The sequence below is a fragment of the Helobdella robusta genome (genome assembly GCF_000326865.2).
Source record: "Helobdella robusta unplaced genomic scaffold HELROscaffold_1, whole genome shotgun sequence".
NCBI lineage: Eukaryota > Metazoa > Annelida > Clitellata > Rhynchobdellida > Glossiphoniidae > Helobdella > Helobdella robusta.
Genome location: NW_008703570.1, coordinates 5,746,972 through 5,766,800, shown reverse-complemented (window position 1 = coordinate 5,766,800; position 19,829 = coordinate 5,746,972). Strand labels below are relative to the sequence as shown.

The 19,829-nt window shown below is 31.3% G+C and overlaps 3 protein-coding genes across 3 annotated transcripts; all 3 read left to right on the top strand.

Annotated features, from left to right (window-relative positions):
* Nucleotides 1-696: 696 nt before the first annotated feature.
* HELRODRAFT_158991 (hypothetical protein) lies at nt 697-4,258 on the top strand (the record flags this gene model as incomplete). The annotated part of the gene is made up of 8 exons (XM_009010929.1): nt 697-721; nt 885-1,069; nt 1,996-2,125; nt 2,190-2,465; nt 2,548-2,655; nt 2,795-2,969; nt 3,722-3,813; nt 4,074-4,258. The coding sequence occupies 8 exons, from the start codon at nt 697-699 to the stop codon at nt 4,256-4,258; spliced, it is 1,176 nt and encodes a 391-aa protein (XP_009009177.1).
* A 9,684-nt stretch (nt 4,259-13,942) lies between these two features.
* Nucleotides 13,943-15,716, top strand: HELRODRAFT_158990 (hypothetical protein; the record flags this gene model as incomplete). Its single annotated transcript, XM_009010928.1, has 4 exons — nt 13,943-13,972; nt 14,324-14,462; nt 14,795-14,840; nt 15,605-15,716. The coding sequence occupies 4 exons, from the start codon at nt 13,943-13,945 to the stop codon at nt 15,714-15,716; spliced, it is 327 nt and encodes a 108-aa protein (XP_009009176.1).
* A 935-nt stretch (nt 15,717-16,651) lies between these two features.
* On the top strand, nt 16,652-18,591 carry HELRODRAFT_158989 (hypothetical protein; the record flags this gene model as incomplete). Its single annotated transcript, XM_009010927.1, has 5 exons — nt 16,652-16,841; nt 17,611-17,764; nt 17,880-17,980; nt 18,102-18,179; nt 18,419-18,591. 5 exons carry the CDS (start codon nt 16,652-16,654, stop codon nt 18,589-18,591), a joined length of 696 nt encoding a protein of 231 aa, XP_009009175.1.
* Between the last annotated feature and the right edge of the window lie 1,238 nt (nt 18,592-19,829).

Below are 19,829 nucleotides of genomic sequence, written 5' to 3'. Positions count from 1 at the left end.
TCAGTTACACCAGAAAAAGATACTAATACGCATAAATATTATGCAAATGCATGAAATAAATAAATTAAAAAATAATTGAAATGAATAAAAATTTTAAAAAATAAATAAATATTTATTAATGAATTATAAAAATGTAAAAATTATATAATTTGATGAATTGTTCATGGAAACTAATGAGTGAAACCAGACTAAAAATGTGCGAGGGTGCGTTCGAGTGCAAGTATAGGTAATATAAGTATATGGCGATAGAGTAATATGCTTTGCGCTATAAAAAGCACATGGCATGTTAATTAGCATATTGTGCTAAGAAGTCATTAGCATATGTACTGTTAGCATATTTTTTGCTAGAAAAAAATTGGTGTGTTAGGAAATAATTGGTGGGTTCTGTTAAGGGGTCTTTAACATACTACATAGTTGTTCCATTAAGCTATTCGAATCCATCTTTGATATACCGTCCCTTGGCTACACTCACTTGGCAAATTTCAAATAATTATCATAACCAATCTGAACATTTAAAAGTAGAGAAATGAAAGGAAATTAATGCTAAGATGAAATTTTAATCCAAATGTAAAATTTGCCGTGATAAAATTAAAATGTCTGAATGAGGCTAGAAAACTTTAGAGGTTTAAGCAGATTGGGACAGTCGGACAGATGGATCCGAATAGATTAATCTACGTAAAAAGAAATTAAAATGAAATGACTATAATAACTGAAATAACTGGTACCTTTTCAGTCTTGTGTGAGGATTTGATTCATTTGCTGCTAATAAATGTAGCAATCATTTTGACATGTATGTCTTCAAAAATGAAAAATGCCAGATATGCGGTTATGAAACAGACTAATTGAAAATAAATCAGAGAAAAAATAATTTTTTTTTTCATAAGGAGAAAACGGTCCGAAATTTGAATATGCGGACACAAATGTTGCGGTTAGCATCAATCCTGATTCGCAAACAGCCTTCACCGGCAGTAGAGTGGCGATTACTTGCGACGTTAAGAGTGACGTTCCTTTCACGCCTGTCATTACCTGGAGAAATGCCCACGCTAATAATCTGCCGCCCAATCATCAAGTTTGTTGTCGTTATTTTGTAATTTCTTCGTTCAGACATTTTTTTGAATGCCTGATCGGTCTAAATTATTTTGAATAAGTTAGAAGCAATATCTAAATTAGTTTGAAAAAGTTAAATATATATTATGAATATTTTGAAAAAATTTTAAGTTCAAGTTTATAATCTTTTTCGGAATGTGGCAGTTTCTGTCCCGTTAAACAATTATTAAAAAATATCCTTAGTGTCAATATTTCTCATAAAGAGGAAATACAATATGAAAAGTTGTTTAATTACGAATGTCTGAAGATCTCCGAACTTTGGTCTGGACATCTTTTTCATTCCTTACTCTTTAATCCAACAAAATGAATTTTGTTACTATCGAATATAAACTATTTTTTCATAGGAGATCTCTAGTAGCCCAACGTAATTTCTTTCAATTGTATTTAAATTCGACAAAATTGGCAGTGACAGACGCCTTAATTGCATTTCTCATTTGAACAAAAAAATTATTTAAACCAGATATTCACATTTTTACAAATGTTAATTTATTTAGTAGTCAATAGAAAATGCTTTGTTGAAATTTGACTTTATGTGTACGATCTTTTGTGTGTACGATTTTATGTGTACGATCTTTTAAGATGATTTCTGAGGGCTTTTTTATTCTTTTGATAACCAATTGATGAATGATGATGTCAAATTTTATATTTTGTTGGAAAGATTTCATTGTTGTTGTTATCGTATCCATCTTCAGACGACAATGTCTATTTATAAACTCAATTAAACCTTCTCATCAATAACGTTGTGCATCTTTTTGATAATATAAGTAGATATCATTATTCGTCATTAGCCATCAATTCGTCACTCTCATTAAAGATTACCCCTATTATTTCTGTTAAATTAAATTTTGTTTTTTTCAAAATGAATATTTCGTTTTGTTTTCTATTAAGACAATTGGAAACCAGTTGATATTTAACAATGTCAACGAGGAACATGGTGGACTGTACCAATGCACGGTTAACACGCCAGTCGGAACAGTGAGCGCTTATTCATCTCTCACCGTACTTCGCAACGATCAGGGTATCTGTTATAAATATCTCTAGATGTTTTATGAAAACTAATGGGCAAACTTTTTGTTTGTTAGACTATGAACGTGGCAGTCAACCTGCTATTGAAACAGTAGATGTAAATGGAGGCACCAAAACAATTTACACGGGCCAAAGCATTTATCTACGATGTAGACATCCCGAGAATAATTATCATGTCAGAATTCGTTTTGAATCTCCGAATGATGAGATTTTGTCAGAAGGGTATGGCGAGGTCTTTTATTTGCTAAGTGAAGTCACTCCTCAGAACAGCGGCAGATACACTTGCGTGATTGACGACGACTTATCGATCAGGCTATTTGTTTACATCACTGGTTAGCTTCTTTTATTCATTTTTCATTTAACTTAAGCTTTTATAAATTTATAAATGTTTCTATTCCAACAAAAAATTTTCAGTCGAGGAAATTGCTTACAACCCTTACAACCCTTCTGAAAGTACTTTGTACATCCATCCAAAATCCGTCTATCAAATTAAGGAGTCCAAAGTTGATTTGAATTGTTATGGTTAGCCAAGAATTTATTTATAAATCTTATCTAAAAGCGAATATTTTCTTCATTGATTAATAATAATCAAACTTGATAGTTTCAAAAACTGAATTACTAATCTTCTCCTAGTGATGAAAATGTTTGAACGTGTTTGTAGGTGATGAAAACGTCTCGGATTACAGATGGTTCAAATTATCAGAAAATGAAGCCTGGCTTCCGGTTAATCTAAAAGATGTCTTTGTAATAGAAAATAGTTTGCAAATTAGCAATTTTCAGCCTGAGCATGCTGGTTTATACAAGTGCACAGCCATTAATAGAGTGGATGGTCGCCAGTTAGAAGCAAACGTTATGGTGAAGATTACAGGTGATGTGTTTTTTTCGTTTTCAGTTGTTTCTATGAAAATTGCCGTTTAGTGCAATTATGACGCGTGAGCATATAGAAAAGCAAACATTTATTTTTTTTTTTATAAAAATAAGCCTGAAGGCGAGAATTTCGTGTAAACGGGTAAAGTCTCATTGGAATGTTAATAAATACTTTGAACTTAAACCAGCCCCTTGAAAATGAAGCAAAACTTGTAAACACCACAAATTCATTATAGTCTAGATAAGTTTCGTGTCTGGTTATAAGCTAAATGCGTTTCGTTTATATTAAGACTCATCGGTAGCCCGCCTTAAGTGGTGTTAGGACGATCTCATGATGTACCAGTTCCAGTGCTCAACAAACATTGTGTCGTTTAGTTTTTCAACAAAAATTCTGTAACTTAAGGAATGCATTGTGAAACATTCTCAGCTAAAAATAGTTCACACCATTTTTTGCATGTGGGACAAAACAAGCATTCACACATTAACCTTTTCATTCATCATATGCGTGTTTAATTGTGCAATGTTATAGCAGAGAAAGTGACCGCTTTCAAAATTATTTGGAAAGACAAATGTGCTATTGCTGCTATAGTCGGCGTCTTTGAAGTTAACTAAGCTTAGATGTACAATTCTAAGTTGACCAAAGCATATCTGCTGAGCTACCTTGCAAACCATAAAACATTCATGATTCCTCCACGTTACGCTAATTTTCATGAAACATCAGCCTTCACGCCTTTCTTCCTCTTCGGTCAGTTAAGTCTTTTAAACTTAAAATTTTCACCCTCAGTGACTCGCAAGAGTTATTGAAACCAAAAAGTGAGCTCTGGATTAATTTCGCACTTATCACAAACCTGTTTTCTTTTTTTAAAATTTATGCAGTGATTAGAATTTTTATGAAAAACAGGATATTTTGGTCATTTTTTAAGATGATGTTATATAAAGCGAAGTAAACCAAGTTACATCTTCCTGGTCTGTGTTCTTACTATATTTATTGAACTTGAAACTTTGAATTAATCAAACTAAAAATTTGTAATTTAGGAGTTTATTAATAGAAACGATCATTTACATGCATTCAGATTATCCTTACCTATTAGTTTCGCCTGACCATGTAGAAATGTTTGAAGGTGATAGTGTGACCATCAACTGCCAATCAAGTGATGACTTTGAGTTAATGTACTGGAGCAGGGAAGATAATAAACCTCTTCCTGAAAACTCCTCCGTATCTAATTATGGAAGAACACTTGTACTTGAGGTATGGTAACATTTTGTGAATATTTTCATAGAATATTGAGAATTAAAATTGTTTTTATATCTTTTAACTTTATTGCAGAACTAATAAATAAATGATGTGGTTTCAAAAGTGACAAATAAGTGTAAAATTTACAAAAAAAAATAGAATAGGCTTTTGATGTTGGATGTTTGATGCACGTTGACTTATAGGATCAATCCGCTTAAACCTACATTACACTGCCCGTCTTCTTCGAATGCAAACAAAGTGTTGTTTACAGCATGGTCATGTGTATTATGCCTTCGTCGGACGTTGAAATCGCTAAATAAAACCTAATAAGATAGATATAATTAACATATTGTAATGTCTTTGCCTTCAACCTTGAAGCAACATAAATCAATTTACTTGTTTGTTGTTCTACGCCTAGCTCTACCTATTACTTGAGCTATATTTTGTTCCAAATTTAAAAAAATGTATTCAGTTATTATATGAAAATGTTTCTGCTTCCTAAGTTTTTATGCATAAGTCTTCTTTAACTCTACAAAAATCAACTGACAATGAAAATAGCTGAAAATAGTTCACACACCAACTTTGCACGTGGAACATACAGACATTCACACATTAACCTTTACATTTATCATTTCTTTCATCATATGCGTTTCTAAAGAAAATAATACAAAATAAGATGGAAGAGGGTGAAAGAGAAAAAAGATAAAAGCAAAAAAATTACATCACATTTTAAATTAAATAAAATATAATTTAAATCGAATATAAGAAATTCAGTAGAAGACTTATTGATATTGAGTCATGGAAAAGTTTCAACTACACTAAGTAGAGTTATTAGAGCTGCTGAATGCAACGCAATGTTTCTCGTTTCTTTTGAGTAAAGAAGTCATATGAAGACTAAATATAAATATAGCCGTTGTTCAGTCAGCTTATTTTTCTATTGTTAAAAGAGAATATTTTACTAATTACACCGCTAAAGAGAAACACTTGAAATTTTTCTTCTTATATTGAATGTACTACTAACTTTGTTTCAGAATCTTCAAATGGATCAAGCGGGAAAATATATTTGCACGGCCAGGACAGTGTTGGGGACAGTTAATACAACTGCCAGTCTTATTGTTCATCGTTAGTTTTTCAGTCCTTTCTATATCTATATATATTTATAATAAACCAAAAATAAATATACAACAAAAAATGACAACCTCTTTTCCAACCCGGCGCTTAACCAACAACGAAAACAAAGAAGTAATAAAAACTAGCATTGTAAATAGTGACAAAAAAGAATATGATGCTTTCGATGAAGAAAAGGAGACCAAAGAAGATGACCAGCCAATAAAGAAACCTGACACTTAATTTCAATCTAAGTTCACTTTGACAAAGTCAATCTCCATCTAAGTTCATTTTGACAAAATCAATATTTCCCTATATAAACAGCAGAAAGCACTAATGATGATTCATTCGGAATCAAAATATGGCCTTATTTGCAGCATGAATTCGGAAAATAAGTTTATTATGAATTTTAATAAACTAAACGTTCACCAAAAAACTTTAGTGAGAAAAATTGAAAAAACGAACTACAAACATATTAACGCCAAACAGTCGGTAGAATTTATAGAATATTGTAAAAATTATGGTCTATTACCAACATATATATGTATATATACACATATATATATATATATATAAATATATATATACTGTGTCTCTACAATGTTAATTTAATTAATTAGTTATTACGATCTTCAACTTTGTGCAATATGGCACTTTTACGTGTTTTCATTATCGATGATTCCTCTGTTTCTAAATTTATTAGTGGGAAGGATTCCAAATGCACGTTGCTGAATTTTTATTATCGGATATCTTTGTTCTATGAGTATTGATTCGGCTAGTCGTGAATTATAATGGTTGTTATTGTAATGTAAAATTTCAACATTGTTGTCTATGGTTTGCATAGTAATTTTAGTTTGGTGTTTCTTTTTTATGTGATTCTTTAAAGTGTGAGTTTGTAGGAGCATCGCGGGTCTTCTCAATAGCTTTGTTGTCGTCATACCGATATATTCAGGATTTTGGTGCCTACACTCACCAATATTACATTTGAACGAATATATTAGATGGCTATAATCCATTATCGATTCTGGCTTACTACTGCAATTGTTTTTCCTAACGAAGGATGGCGTTCCTTGGTTAAAGTAATATATTGTTTTCGTTTGTTGCTTAAACTTTATTTTTATGATTCTTTTCGTGATTTTTTTATCCTGTTCGATGAAAACAGTTGACATATGGTTTTTATAATATATTTTTATCTTATTTTTGTTGTTATTGTTAATTGCATTATTGTTGTTGCTGATTTTTTGTTCTTTGCGTTATATTTTTTCTGGATGATGGAATTTTTATATCCATTATTGATGAGTAGTTTAGTGACTCTATCTAGTTCTTTTCTGCTGATTTTTACAAAAAAAGCAGAGATCGTGCTCTCTAGATATGTTTGACAACCTTCACTATTTCCATTAAGACATAAATTTTTGTTTGTTGCTGAGGTTTTGAATTCATCCTGAGCATTTTGTATTAGTACGTCTAGGAATGGTAGTTTATTGACGGTGATTTTTTCATTTGTAAACTTTAATTTTGATGATTTTAGTCGTTGTATTGAATTTATATATAAGTCGAAATATATATATATATATATATATATATATTGTAATTTATGAAATCTACCAAAGTTCTAGCATTATATATTACATTTCTCAATATTTCTAACCAAATTCTTGTCGTCATTATTTATTTTATTAAAAAAAGAATAATATACAGTATTCCAATTCATTCTCGTGTGTATAGGACCTATTTTGATTTTTCAATCATCTTCATCACTTGTTGCTGTTTATATAGATAAATTGTATAACACAGTACTTGTTGCCGTTTATATAGGGAATTTGTATAACCCAGGTCTTTGTTCCAGTGATTTGCATTTATTGCTGTTAGTGACTTTGGTAACAGGAAATAGAGATTTTGCAGTTGCTGGACCCGTTTTTTGGAACAGGCCTACCGATCTAATTACGTATATCTGGATTATCATTAGCTGAGTTTAAAAAACGTCTTAAGACATACCTATTCGGTAAATCCTAGTGATCTTCACTGATGATTGCTTTGCTTTCAACATGCTATTCTTTACCTATAGCAATTTCTACGAGGAGAGCGCTGACGAGAAGCAATTATAATTGGCGCTATACAAATTTAAAAATCAATTCAAAATTCTAATCAATATATATTACACACACTTGATCAAATTCTCCTATTCCAATATGTGCATTTCGAGTTCTAGATCTTTATTTAGTTTTATCATTTTCATCATTTAATTTGTTTTATTTTATATTATAACTTAAATTATATTTTATATTGTAGCTTTAATTATTATCTCTGGGACCTTAGTAGTTCTTTTGCATGTTTATGATAAACATGCAAATGAAAATTTTTATGTAACAAAAACAATTAGAAATTTCTCCGAAGAAATAAATTTTGTTTTCATCTGGTCCATTTCAAAACCGCAGCTTCCAAAATAAGTGATTTTAAAGTATAATGAAGCTTGGTAAGACTGCTTTTATTAAGCAATTAACACATTGTTTTCTTTATTCCTAATTTTGTTTTTCAGTTTTAGTTTCATCAACTTCATTTTTCCTGCATGCATTTTGATTTTTAACATACGCAAATTTTTCTACATCTGTTACAATGAAATGTGGATCTGTTTTCTTCATGTTTTAATTTAATCTTTTAAACGGCTTATAGCAGTCTCTATTTTTTTATATTCTAGGCCAAAATTGCATCCTCAATTTGAATTGCAGTTTTTTCGGCCATCCCTTGAGATTTTTACTTGTTAAATTTAGCTTAGCTACAAAAATAATGAAATTCCACCCAAAAATGTAACCTTCCCTCTGACCGATCGGTATAGTTTTTTATTTATATGTTTGTTTTTAACTTGGCCAAATCTTTCAGTTGCTGGTGGCGAATCTTCGTTTTTCCAAATAGATACATTGTCTTTTGCTTACCTGAAACTGTTTCTAATAATGTAGGAGCTGATTGTATATACTTTTATGTAGTGTATTTATGTATTGAAGATCATTTGAGAACATTTTTGTGATTTTATTTCCTTTTTCAAATAAGAAATGATTGAAATTTATTTCTTTTATTTGAAATCGCAGCTCTTTCTGAAGAGAGGATCATAAATACCCGATTCAAAGATGCCTACACGGGCGATTCAGTCGAAATGGACTGCTTCGGAGGTTTGCTAGCAATCCATTTAATCACTTTTAAACTTTGCTCGTCGTTTATTTTTTAATTTTCACTATGAATGAACACGTTAGCTTTTATAAACTAATGATTTTATTGTTATTAAGGTTCATGCTAATTCAGACATACACGGATGTGAATCCTTCCCGAGTATGCGTCTTTTCATCGTTCATGAACTTTAGTGAATTTATGACATTTATACAAATTAATTTGTCGTTTATGAACTTTAAATATATAATTTCTTAATTAAATTTTAACTTGTTGGAATAAATAAATGTTTGAATCAGATTTTCAACTCACGAAGACAATCTTCTTTGTTTTTTTTTTATTTTAAAGATTTGTTTTCAGTTTGCTGTTTTATTTTCACGTTTGTTAGAATTTAAAAATATGGAAATGTAGATGTGGGATTTAATTAATAAAAAGATTTGTATATTTAAGAAAAGTAAAAGAAAAACATAAAAACTGAAAAATTTCTAAAAAAAAAAACAAAATCAAAATCGATCTATCAATAATCATCCGTGTATGTTTGTTTTTTGGCTCTTGCATCTGTTGATGTTATTTTACAATGTGGTAGATAGAACGTAGTGTTATGCATTGTTTAGCTGAAGTGTTTCGACTTATTGAAATATTTGATGAACGCCAACACCAGGTGATCCGCAGCCTGTTGTTAGATGGATCAAAGTAGGTTCAGAACTGCCAAGTCACATTATTATAAAAGGGAACAAATTAATAATTTCTTCCGTCATGAAAGGTGATGAAGGCACGTACAAATGTATTTCATTTAACGCGGAGGGGACGCAGTATGCCCACATCGAATTGAATGTCATATGTGAGTTGCAGTAACCTTTTATTCAAACATTACCTGTTAAGTTATCTGCAATTTCAATTTGTTTCTACTTCGACCCTGAAAAATTTTTTTCCTGTTTTTTTTTTTTTTTTAAATTGAGCCCACAATTTTGAATATTGACCGTTTAAATGCCTTTCCTAATAATTATGCCGTAAGAAAGTGTAGATCAAAATAAATATTCATCGTTTCTGTACATGCATGTAACTGCTTGTGAACACTTTGTAAGGCCATGTACAGTTTTTACTCGATACATCGCATCGAGTTAGCAATGTAATAGATTAAACAAATGAATTTATTAATAATAATTTATTATTAAAGAGCGCGAACTGAACGTTCCTATGCCCCCAAAAGGAGAAAAAAAGCAATATAATTAACCACGCATACAGTATATAATATTGAGTAAAATGTGTACATACCAAGCATATAATAACGTACAAACACCCCGAAAATGCAACTATATAATGCAACATTTAGGTAAATTAATTAATATTAATGTGCACATATACCAAAACTTTTGATCATTTAGATGACATATTTATATATACATAAAACCAAATATTTATAGAAACTAAATTGCATATACATGCAGACATTTATTAAGACAATCATGCAGATCGTCTGAACATAACTTCACAAACATTAACCAATAATAGGAATATATAATAATTAATATGTATATATATATATATATATATATATATATATATATATATATATATATATATATACATACATACGTGCACAAACATGCACAGACACACATACACATATACACGTACACATACATAAAACTATGCATGAAGATCTTGATAAAGTATGGATCAGTCATGATTTAACAGTTGATCAGCGTGCCGAGTTAAAAAAACTAATTGATGAAGCCAAACCAAGAAAAATCTCGTGCCCGGGTTTTTTATTCAAGGTGAGGGGAACGGTGGGAAGGTGGCGGATCGTCAAACTCAGAGAGCATCCGGTGAAGTGATTTCTGGTGAAGGTATTGCTGATGGTGCTGGTGGTGGAAGTTTGTTCAGCTGTGGTGATTATGATAGTTGTGGTGGTGGTATTTGCGGTGGCGGAGATGGTTGTGGAGGTAACGATAGCGGCAGTGGTAATGATGGTGGTATTTGTGATGATGGTTGTAATGGCAACGATAAAAGTGGTAGTAATGATCGTGAAGTTACTAAAAAAGACACAGAACTAAAATTGCAATTAGGTTTGTTGAACATTAGGTCAATTATGAATAAGATCAAAACTGTTCGCGATTTATTTTCTAATAATTTTGATATTTTTGTTGTTACGGAATCCTGGTATGGGTCGTTCGATAATTTATCACTTAGACTCACTCTACCACCTGATTTTGTGTTCATAGATTTTTTGAGGCCAGCCGACCCTAACCATGATGGAATAATTGTATTTTTTATAAATTATTTTAAATTTTATAGAATTCCACTGCCTTTATTTAAGACGTTTGAGGCTATAGTTGTGAAATTTTATTTCAACAAAGTAACTATTGTTGTTTTTGCAATTTATCGTCCTGGGTCTTCTATTCCATCACCATTGTTTTTTGATGAGTTATCATCTGTTTTTGATCAAATATTGCTTTTAGCAAATTATGTTATTTTTATTGGAGATGTGAATATTCATGTTGAACTTTTGAACGACCCTAATGCATTGAAATTGTTTGAAATTTTTGATTTATATCAATTGATAAATAGAATAAATGAACCAACCCACGTTCATGGTGGAACATTAGATTTAATTGCCTCTAGTTCTGACCTTCCCTCACAATTTTTTTCCGTTGAGCCACCAAATGTGTATTCAGACCACAGTTTAATTAAAATTTGTTTCCCTATTTCTGTTCCCACAACTCAGAAAAAATGGAAACTTACTCGTTCATGGAATCAAATCTAATTTCACTAGTTCTCGAATCACCTATTTCAGGGCCGTTCAATTCATCTTCCGCTGATACCCTGTTGGATTTGTTTTATTCTGAAATTAATCGAAATGCATGGCGCTTAGCGTTAAAAGAAAAAATACAAAAATTTTCCCAAAAAAGAAACAAATTTTGGTCAAATCAAGTTGATTCGTTTAAAAAACAACCAAAAAAATTGTGGAATATCCTCGACAAAATTTTATCTAAAAATCACAATAATAACCATTCAAATGATTTCTCCCCCAATGATTTTATGAAATTTTTTATCAATAAAATCAATAATATTCGTGGCACGACTATAGAAAATACTAACAAACCAATCCGGTTTGAATATGTTTCTAGGGTCGTCTTACCTGAAGCAATTATTAATCTTTCCGATTTTCAAATGTGCACGCCAGATGAATTGCGTAAAATAGTTTGTGACTCCCCTGGCAGTTCTTGTTCTCTTGATCTGATTCCAACATACATATTTAAAAAATTTATAGATCTTTTTTTGCCATTTTTGACATTTTTTGTCAACCAATGTTTATCAACTAGCAGTTTTCCCAACCCTTTGAAACATGCTATTGTAACCCCACTTCTAAAAAAATCAAATTTGGACGACCGTTTTATCAAATTACCGTCCTATCTCTAATCTTTCATTCATTTCTAAAGTCATTGAACGAGTTGTTATCAAACAATTGTTACAGCATTTAAACAAAAACAATTTGTTGCCAAAGAATCAATCCGGCTATCGTCAATATTTTTCCACAGAAACTGCACTCATTGATATTTTCTCCCAGTTGTTCTCTTCAGTTGACAGTCAATGCGTTTCTTTTTTAGCATTACTTGATATGAGTGCTGCATTTGATTGTGTCGTTCATACTCGTCTCATGTATAAACTCTCTACAAATTTTTTTCTCTCTGATTCAGTCTTATCGTGGTTCGCTTCCTATCTTTTAGGCCGCACCCAGCAGGTTTCTTACATCAACACCCTCTCTGACATAAACAAACTATCGTTTGGTGTCCCCCAGGGATCTGTGTTGGGACCTCTGTTGTTTCTTATGTATACCGCTAATGTTTTTGATATCATTCAAAAATATGAGTTCAGCTCCCACGCCTTTGCTGATGATATTCAGTTATTGGTTTCTTGTTCTGTTGATTCGATTGATGCTTCTCTGAATGAACTGACTGATTGTCTCATCGAAATTGGATCTTGGATGAGTATGAATCAGTTAAAGTTAAATCAATCTAAAACACAAATATTACCGGTTGGTTCTTGGCAGCAGCTGTCGAAGGTCAAAATTTCATCGATCAGTGTCGGCAATGACATCATTGAATTTTCTACATCTGTCCGTAGTCTTGGAGTTATTATTGACTCAAACTTAAAGATGGATTTACATATTAATAATTTAGTGAGGGTCTGCTCCAACCAACTCCGTTTATTACGCAATGTCAAAAAATCACTAAACACGTCTGTTCTTCAAAGCTTGGTTTCCTCTTTCGTCTTTTCCAGACTAGACTACTGCAATGGCCTTTTTTATGGTGTCACCAAAAAGTCTTTTTCAAAGCTTCAGTCAATACAGAATCGTGCGGCCAAGCTGGTTTTGGGTGGTTCGTGGTTCGATCATGTTACGCCTATTTTGAATAGGTTGCACTGGTTGAGGGTTGAAAAACGTGTTTCCTTCAAGTTGGCAGTTTTGATGTTTAAATGTGTCAATAATACAGCACCTCCCTATCTCATCGATAGATTGGAATCATACAAATCTCATTTTTCAAAATATTCCTTCCGATCAACCGAGCGCAATTTATTTTTTATCCCGACCACAAAGTTGGTGACGGGTTCCCGCAACTTTGCAGTTCTTGGCCCGGTTGTTTGGAATGGTTTACCTCCTTACTTACGTGACCCTAACCTATCATATTTACAATTTCGAAGTCAACTTAAAACTTATCTATTTGCACAATAAATGTCCGTCTTATTTGTCTATGATTTAGTAGCGCTTTTGAGATTCAACAATAAAAAAGCGCTGTATATAAATTTCCGTAATAATAATAATACATATATATACATACATACATAAAGATAAATTAACAATAAAATGAATACGAAATGGAATTATATCAGCCAGCTTATACATACATATATACATGCAAATAAATATTTCTAGAAAATATAAGCGAAGTGAATCTTTTAAATAAACTCCATGCTTCCAATATTTTACTTCACTGTCATTCATTATGCCAATCATGCATATCGTCCACACAAAACATTAATTAATAAAGGAATAGAATAATAACTAATAAATAACATAAATATATATACACATATACATAGACATATACGCATATATACATACAAAAGCACACACATATACACACATACACTGGATTTGTATACATACACAAAAAAAACCCATTACATACATAGAACATAAATAAGCTATTTAAAAATTTAATTCCAGTTTAAAATACAAAAAATACCAATATTATACCTACTAATATTTCAGAATATTTTATTAATTGTATTTGTATAAAATTTATGAGAATAAAATAAATGTGTGTGAGACAGTATTTTTTCCAAAAGACACACATTTTGCAGAAGTGACTTAATTGTTGACAAATTTTAACTATAAACTAAGTTTGATAGTCTTCCTTATATGATTAATTTGACAAAATGATTATAATTAGTGATTTTAAAGATGAGGTTTGCGAGGCTTTCATAAGTTTTTAATAAAAAACAATCAAAAGATTCCATCAGAATTTTTTAAACATCGAGCTTGTTTTCTATTTATGCCCGAACTTTTTTAAAGTTGAATTGAAAAAATGAATTGAGGATTTTAACTTCTTCAACTTAGGTTGAATTTTTACAATCAAGGTAACTAAAATCAATAAAATCTAACTTAAATCCCACTCATACCATGTGTAGAGTTCTAATTATTGTTCACCTGGCGTTCCCACCTTTTGAAGATCATAGAAGAGATCGTTCGCATGCCTTTGTTAACCTACTTCTGAAAAAATATTATTTAAAGAAGCGTTATTTCATTATGCCTGTTAGGTTCAGTTCCAGCCAGAATTAGTTGGGAGTTGCCGCTATGTTTCAAGTTATTCATTTGGTTTAAGCTACAGACAATTTGTGAAGTTTGTTGAATCTTATTTATACGGGATACTAACTTATCAATGCAGGAATGTAAAAGGTATATGGGGAAATTATACTGTTTCTATTTTCGTCAACTTGGACGAGTTAAAATGTTTCGGAATAAATATTTCACAATTTCGTCGGAATCTGTTTATTTCCACAGTTTTGTAAACATATTTAAAAGCTAAGCTATCTCTAAATATGTTGAACATTTTGCTTATTTAGTTGTTGCGCATACTTCAAATGAATATATACATTAAAAATCCGTCCAGGGATACAAATGTCTGCTGGTTTTTAACACTTTATTTTATCTAAATTTTAGATTTTTGTTGCTGCGATACGTTTTGAAATCTTATTTTTAGTGATTTTTTTGGAAATTCGTCTCTTTAGTTGGTGCACTTTCTTTTGTAGTAACACATGATACATTTCGAGACAAGTTAGAAAAGGCATCTGAGAGTCGATGTTTTCAAACGTTCATTTAGCTTTGTCTGCATTTTCAGCCTCCCAGATAATGCACCGCAAATATAAACAGAATTTAAAATCCTTAATTTTATAGTTTTTCACGATTTTTATTCAAGACGAACCAAAAGCTGAAGTAGTTCCACGTTTAGCAAAAAGATCCGTTGGTGCTACCACCAAAATTAAATGCCTTGGCTCTTTTGGGCAAAACGCAACAATTTTTTGGTCATTTAATGACGGGAAACTTCCATCGAACTGTGAAGAAAAAGATTTTGATACACTTTTGTACGTTTTACCATTTTATCAAAACATATTGTGTTCGTATACCACTTTAAAAACGATGTTATGTTATAATCTATTAATATATCTATTTTGTTTTTACTTTTTTTTGCTTATAATTTGTTTTCAGTTTTTTATTAAATTATTAGTAAGTGCAAAAACATACATAATATACATATGATCGATTATTTCGTTTCGTCCGAAGCAAAATTTTCTAATTCGATATTTAAGTCAATATCTCGTTGATAGATTTTTACATAAAAATATCTGTGATATAAAAGTCCATGCCTTGTTATCATTATAATTTACGTATATGCAAGTAGCCGATCCATTTTGAGACGATTTTTAGCCATTGTATCATATTGAAATGTTTTATGGATATTTAGATTGGCTTTGATTATTGTAAGCATGGTTCTGCCAATTTAAATTGATAATTTTTCATTTGACGTTACTTACCAACAGAATTAAAAATCTGAAACCCGAGAACGGTGGCAGCTACGAATGCACTATCAAAAACGAGTATGGCTTAGCTCGTTCACTGGCATATCTCACTGTCGAGTGTAGGTTATGCTGAATACATTCATCACTTCCATTTATTCATTAATGGTTGTTAAAACGCCGTTTTTTTCCGGCAAATTGGTATGCATCTAAAGTATATACCGAATCATTTCAAATCAGGCTTTTCCAAGTGTTGTACACTAAATAGTAAATGACTGTTTTATCCACCTTTCAAAATTTGTTGTATAATTCAATATTTAAAATTAACGATTTCTTATTTTTAATTTAACAATTTTTCATTGAAGTAGAATGTGTTTCAATTACGCCTCATGTATTGGAAAGCTTTCTAACCAAACATACATTGTATTTGCGAATATTGAACCTGTCTTCTAATTAACATTTTTTTGTTTTAACTACACAAACTACTATTTTTTCTGATACATGAAGCAGTATATTTTGAAAGCTAAAACACATTTTATAGATCGCATACCCTTTCATACTATTTGAAATAATTAAGAAAACTAAAAATTTAGCTTTTTATGGCTAAAACAAATATTTATCAAAATTTTAAAAAACGAAAATCGTGCATCCTTTATAAGAACATTTGATCGTTACGTGACATGAAGGTTAAGTAACATTAGAACGGTCCCTGACTAAGTTTTAAAAGATTTTCCGAGTAACAAATTCAACACTAACATGATGGTACCAAACCATTATTATAATTATTTTATTTCAAAAAAGAATTCAACATGTTGTTAGCAGTTATTTGATTTTTATGTCTATTATAAAGGTGCCTTAGTGGAAATTAACTTTTTTGCAATATTGATTTGAATTGTAGCACAACCTGAGCTGGTTGAAGGCAAGTACGTTGGCGCCACCACCGGAGAGAGAGTCGAATTATTATGTGGTGAGAAATTTTTATATTTATGCTCAAATTGTTTGAAATTTAATTCAATTGTTCAGTTTTGTACATTTAATGAACTATTGAATATGGTTTTAAAATTTCCCAAAATGCAAGACTCGAGTTTGCATTCTTCTGAGTGGATCAAGATCAACGCTGAATTGCCAGACAATGTCATCATCGAGCCAGACCGATTGATCATTGCACATTTAGAGAAAGGAAGCGGGGGCCGATACAAGTGCATGTCAGTTGATGGCGAAGGCACCCACATCACAAAATTCTTCAACCTCGTCAATTTATGTTAGTTTTTGTATATCACTTAAGCTTCAAAGAAAGCTATTTGAGCTATTTATCACCATTTTTCTCGTTTATTTTATATTTATAAACAAATTGGCAAAATATAAAAAATATTTAAAAATATTTAAAGAGCATAATTTATTTCTGTTCTAAGCCAGTTAACCAAAATTTGTCTAAGATTTATATTATTTTTAAATGTTTTTGGAACAAATAGGCATGTTTGTAAACATTTCAAATAACTGAGGGTGTAAAATTGCTATACCCAGTTTCTATTAAGGCGTAAAAACACACAAACGCACTGTCATTTTCTATTTATTTTACAAAACAATCGATTATTTTTAACACCATCTCTTGATTTCATTAACGTAACATAAAGGATTGTAATAGGTGCAAGCATCATGTCTTTAGTCTCTTTAGTTAACTTGTTATTTAATACTTTTGTTTCCGGTTTCGCCAATATTTTCTTTGTAATTATGATGAATAAGCAAACTTGTTAACTTAAAAATTAACGGAGTTATCTATATCGTCATCTACAAATTTCATTAAGCCAATCAACAATTTGTACAGACACATGCAAATCCTTTTTTTTTGGTTTTTGGTGCTCATGTTTTTCTTTTTGTTTTCCATACGTCTGAAACAGTTTTCTAAATAAATTTCTGTATAGAAACAAGGTTATAACTGAATATGACAACGCACCGTAGAATCAATAAATTTTTAATAATTTCATAGATATTAAAATATTTCATTTTTTAAAAATTGTGTGCAATTATAGACGAACCAAAAGCCGAAATATACCCGAAATGGTTGAAAAGAACTGTCGGAGCATCAGCTAGTTTCAAGTGTTTTGGCGCTTACACTCCTGATTTCACAATTGCATGGAGTAGGAGCAACGGCCAAAACCTGGATGTCAACGGAGATACACTTACGTTGGTTTTTTTTTAGGCTTGATGTATTTATCTTGAAATGTTCAAAAGAAAAAATTAGATTGTTGTAGTGACTCAAATTAACTTCTACAAAATTAATAATTACAAATCTTAAAAGCTTGAATGACATAACGACGGAAGACGAAGATAGCTACGAATGCATAATTGAAAACGAATTTGGACAAAGTCGTGCTACCGCCCAGCTGTTTGTTGTCAACTGTAAGTTTTCGACATTCGAGATCCATTCATTTAAACAAATAGTTATAAAGTAGCACTCAAAGTTTTTTCAAATGTTAGAAAAATATATTTAATTAATTCTTAAAATGTGTGCCATTATTAGTGCATGACGACGAAGGTGAACGAATTGCTGAGTACAAACAGATTGAACTGCACAACGAACTTCAACTGGCCTGCCCAGGTTGTACAACATTTCATCATCCATCTATTTGTTTCTTTTTTGTAAATGTCATGAATAAAATGTAATAAAAAAATAGTTCGATAAAGTTTTTAAAATATAATTTACAAAATATTTCTGGTATTGCTATAGCTGTAGAATTTATCAAACGTTTTTCATTTACTGTTCTCTGAATAATTTTTAAAGGCAATTATTATTTTATTGACAACCTTGAATAAACTGCTTTCTTCATATCGAAAAAGCTGCTCAGAACGTTGAATGGACAAAAGTTGAATCTGACCTTCCTCACCACGCATTCATTGAAGATGGAAAACTTTTGATAAGCAGAGTGGATGAAGAGGATGGAGGGATGTACAGGTGTCGGTCCCAGGATGATATGCTCACAAAATATTTTGATGTCACTGTCATATGTTAGTTTTTCGCACTCTAGTGTTTTTAATTAGTTGTTGTTGGCTGTTGTCAAATAGTTGGCTACATTTATTATTGATTATTATAGATTGCAGTGAACACAAATTCAACAAACTACAAAATTTAAATAAGGTTATTTTGGCTGACTTTGTTGGAATAAAAATGCTTTAGACGTTTTTAAACTTATTACTAGCAACTATATTGTATCTTCCAATGCACTGAAGGATCATTCCACAACTGAGCTGATCTTCAGATGACTTTGCCTGACATCGTCCAGGAAAATCGGTGACCCGCACCAATCTACCAGTAAGATAACCAGATGCCCAAGATAACTCGATTTTCAATTTGATTCTTTAATCAATTGGAAGCCATCAGCGGTTGTCTCAATGTGGTCTGAAATAGGGCATTATGATGTATCTATCAATTTTTCACTATATTTTTGTAGCGTTCAACGACGCTTTTTAAAGTCTTGCAGCAATGCATTAACAGTTTAGCGTGTGATGAGCGGGAATCTCTACCTTCCAACCAGATCCAACCAGATCACTGCACCACAAGAGCATGCGCTCTACCGCTACGCCATCTTGCCGTCCAAGTATGTGCAAAAATATTCTGACATATCGACCAAGAAATATCTTTTTGAAGTTAGTTAGCACAATATATAGTTCTTCAGCTCATCGTCCCATTTCTCAGAAGCAGTCATTATTGTCAATGTAAATGATTCGGTAACATTTTATCTACAAATTTTATTAAGCAATCCATTAATTATATAACGCAAAAATATTTGATAATAATTTTAAATTGGTCAGATGCACCTTATGTAGCTCAGAAGTTGGTAACAATGTATGTGGCGTCTACGGAGGATGTTCTGCAGTTGTCCTGTCCTGTCCGAAGCAGTCCTCCTCCCATTATTACCTGGAATAAAAACGGACAATATTTTTCCTCTGGGTAGTAATTGCCGTTACGATTCGGCATCATCCACTTTTATTTAGTGTTCAATTTTAAATCTTATTTTTTTAGTACATCGCATTAATAAATGTGAAAAAAGCTACATTCTACAATTTCTCAACAAAATTCACGTTAAGACGTCAATTTGTTTTTCGTAATTATTTCTGAATTCATTGTTGTTACATTGGTATGTTTTGTAAAACAAACATGACATCTTAATCTTTACACGGATGTTAATGATTCATTCTCAGGAAGATTTCCATTGAAAACCGCTATTATGTTTCCTCATTGAGTGTCAAA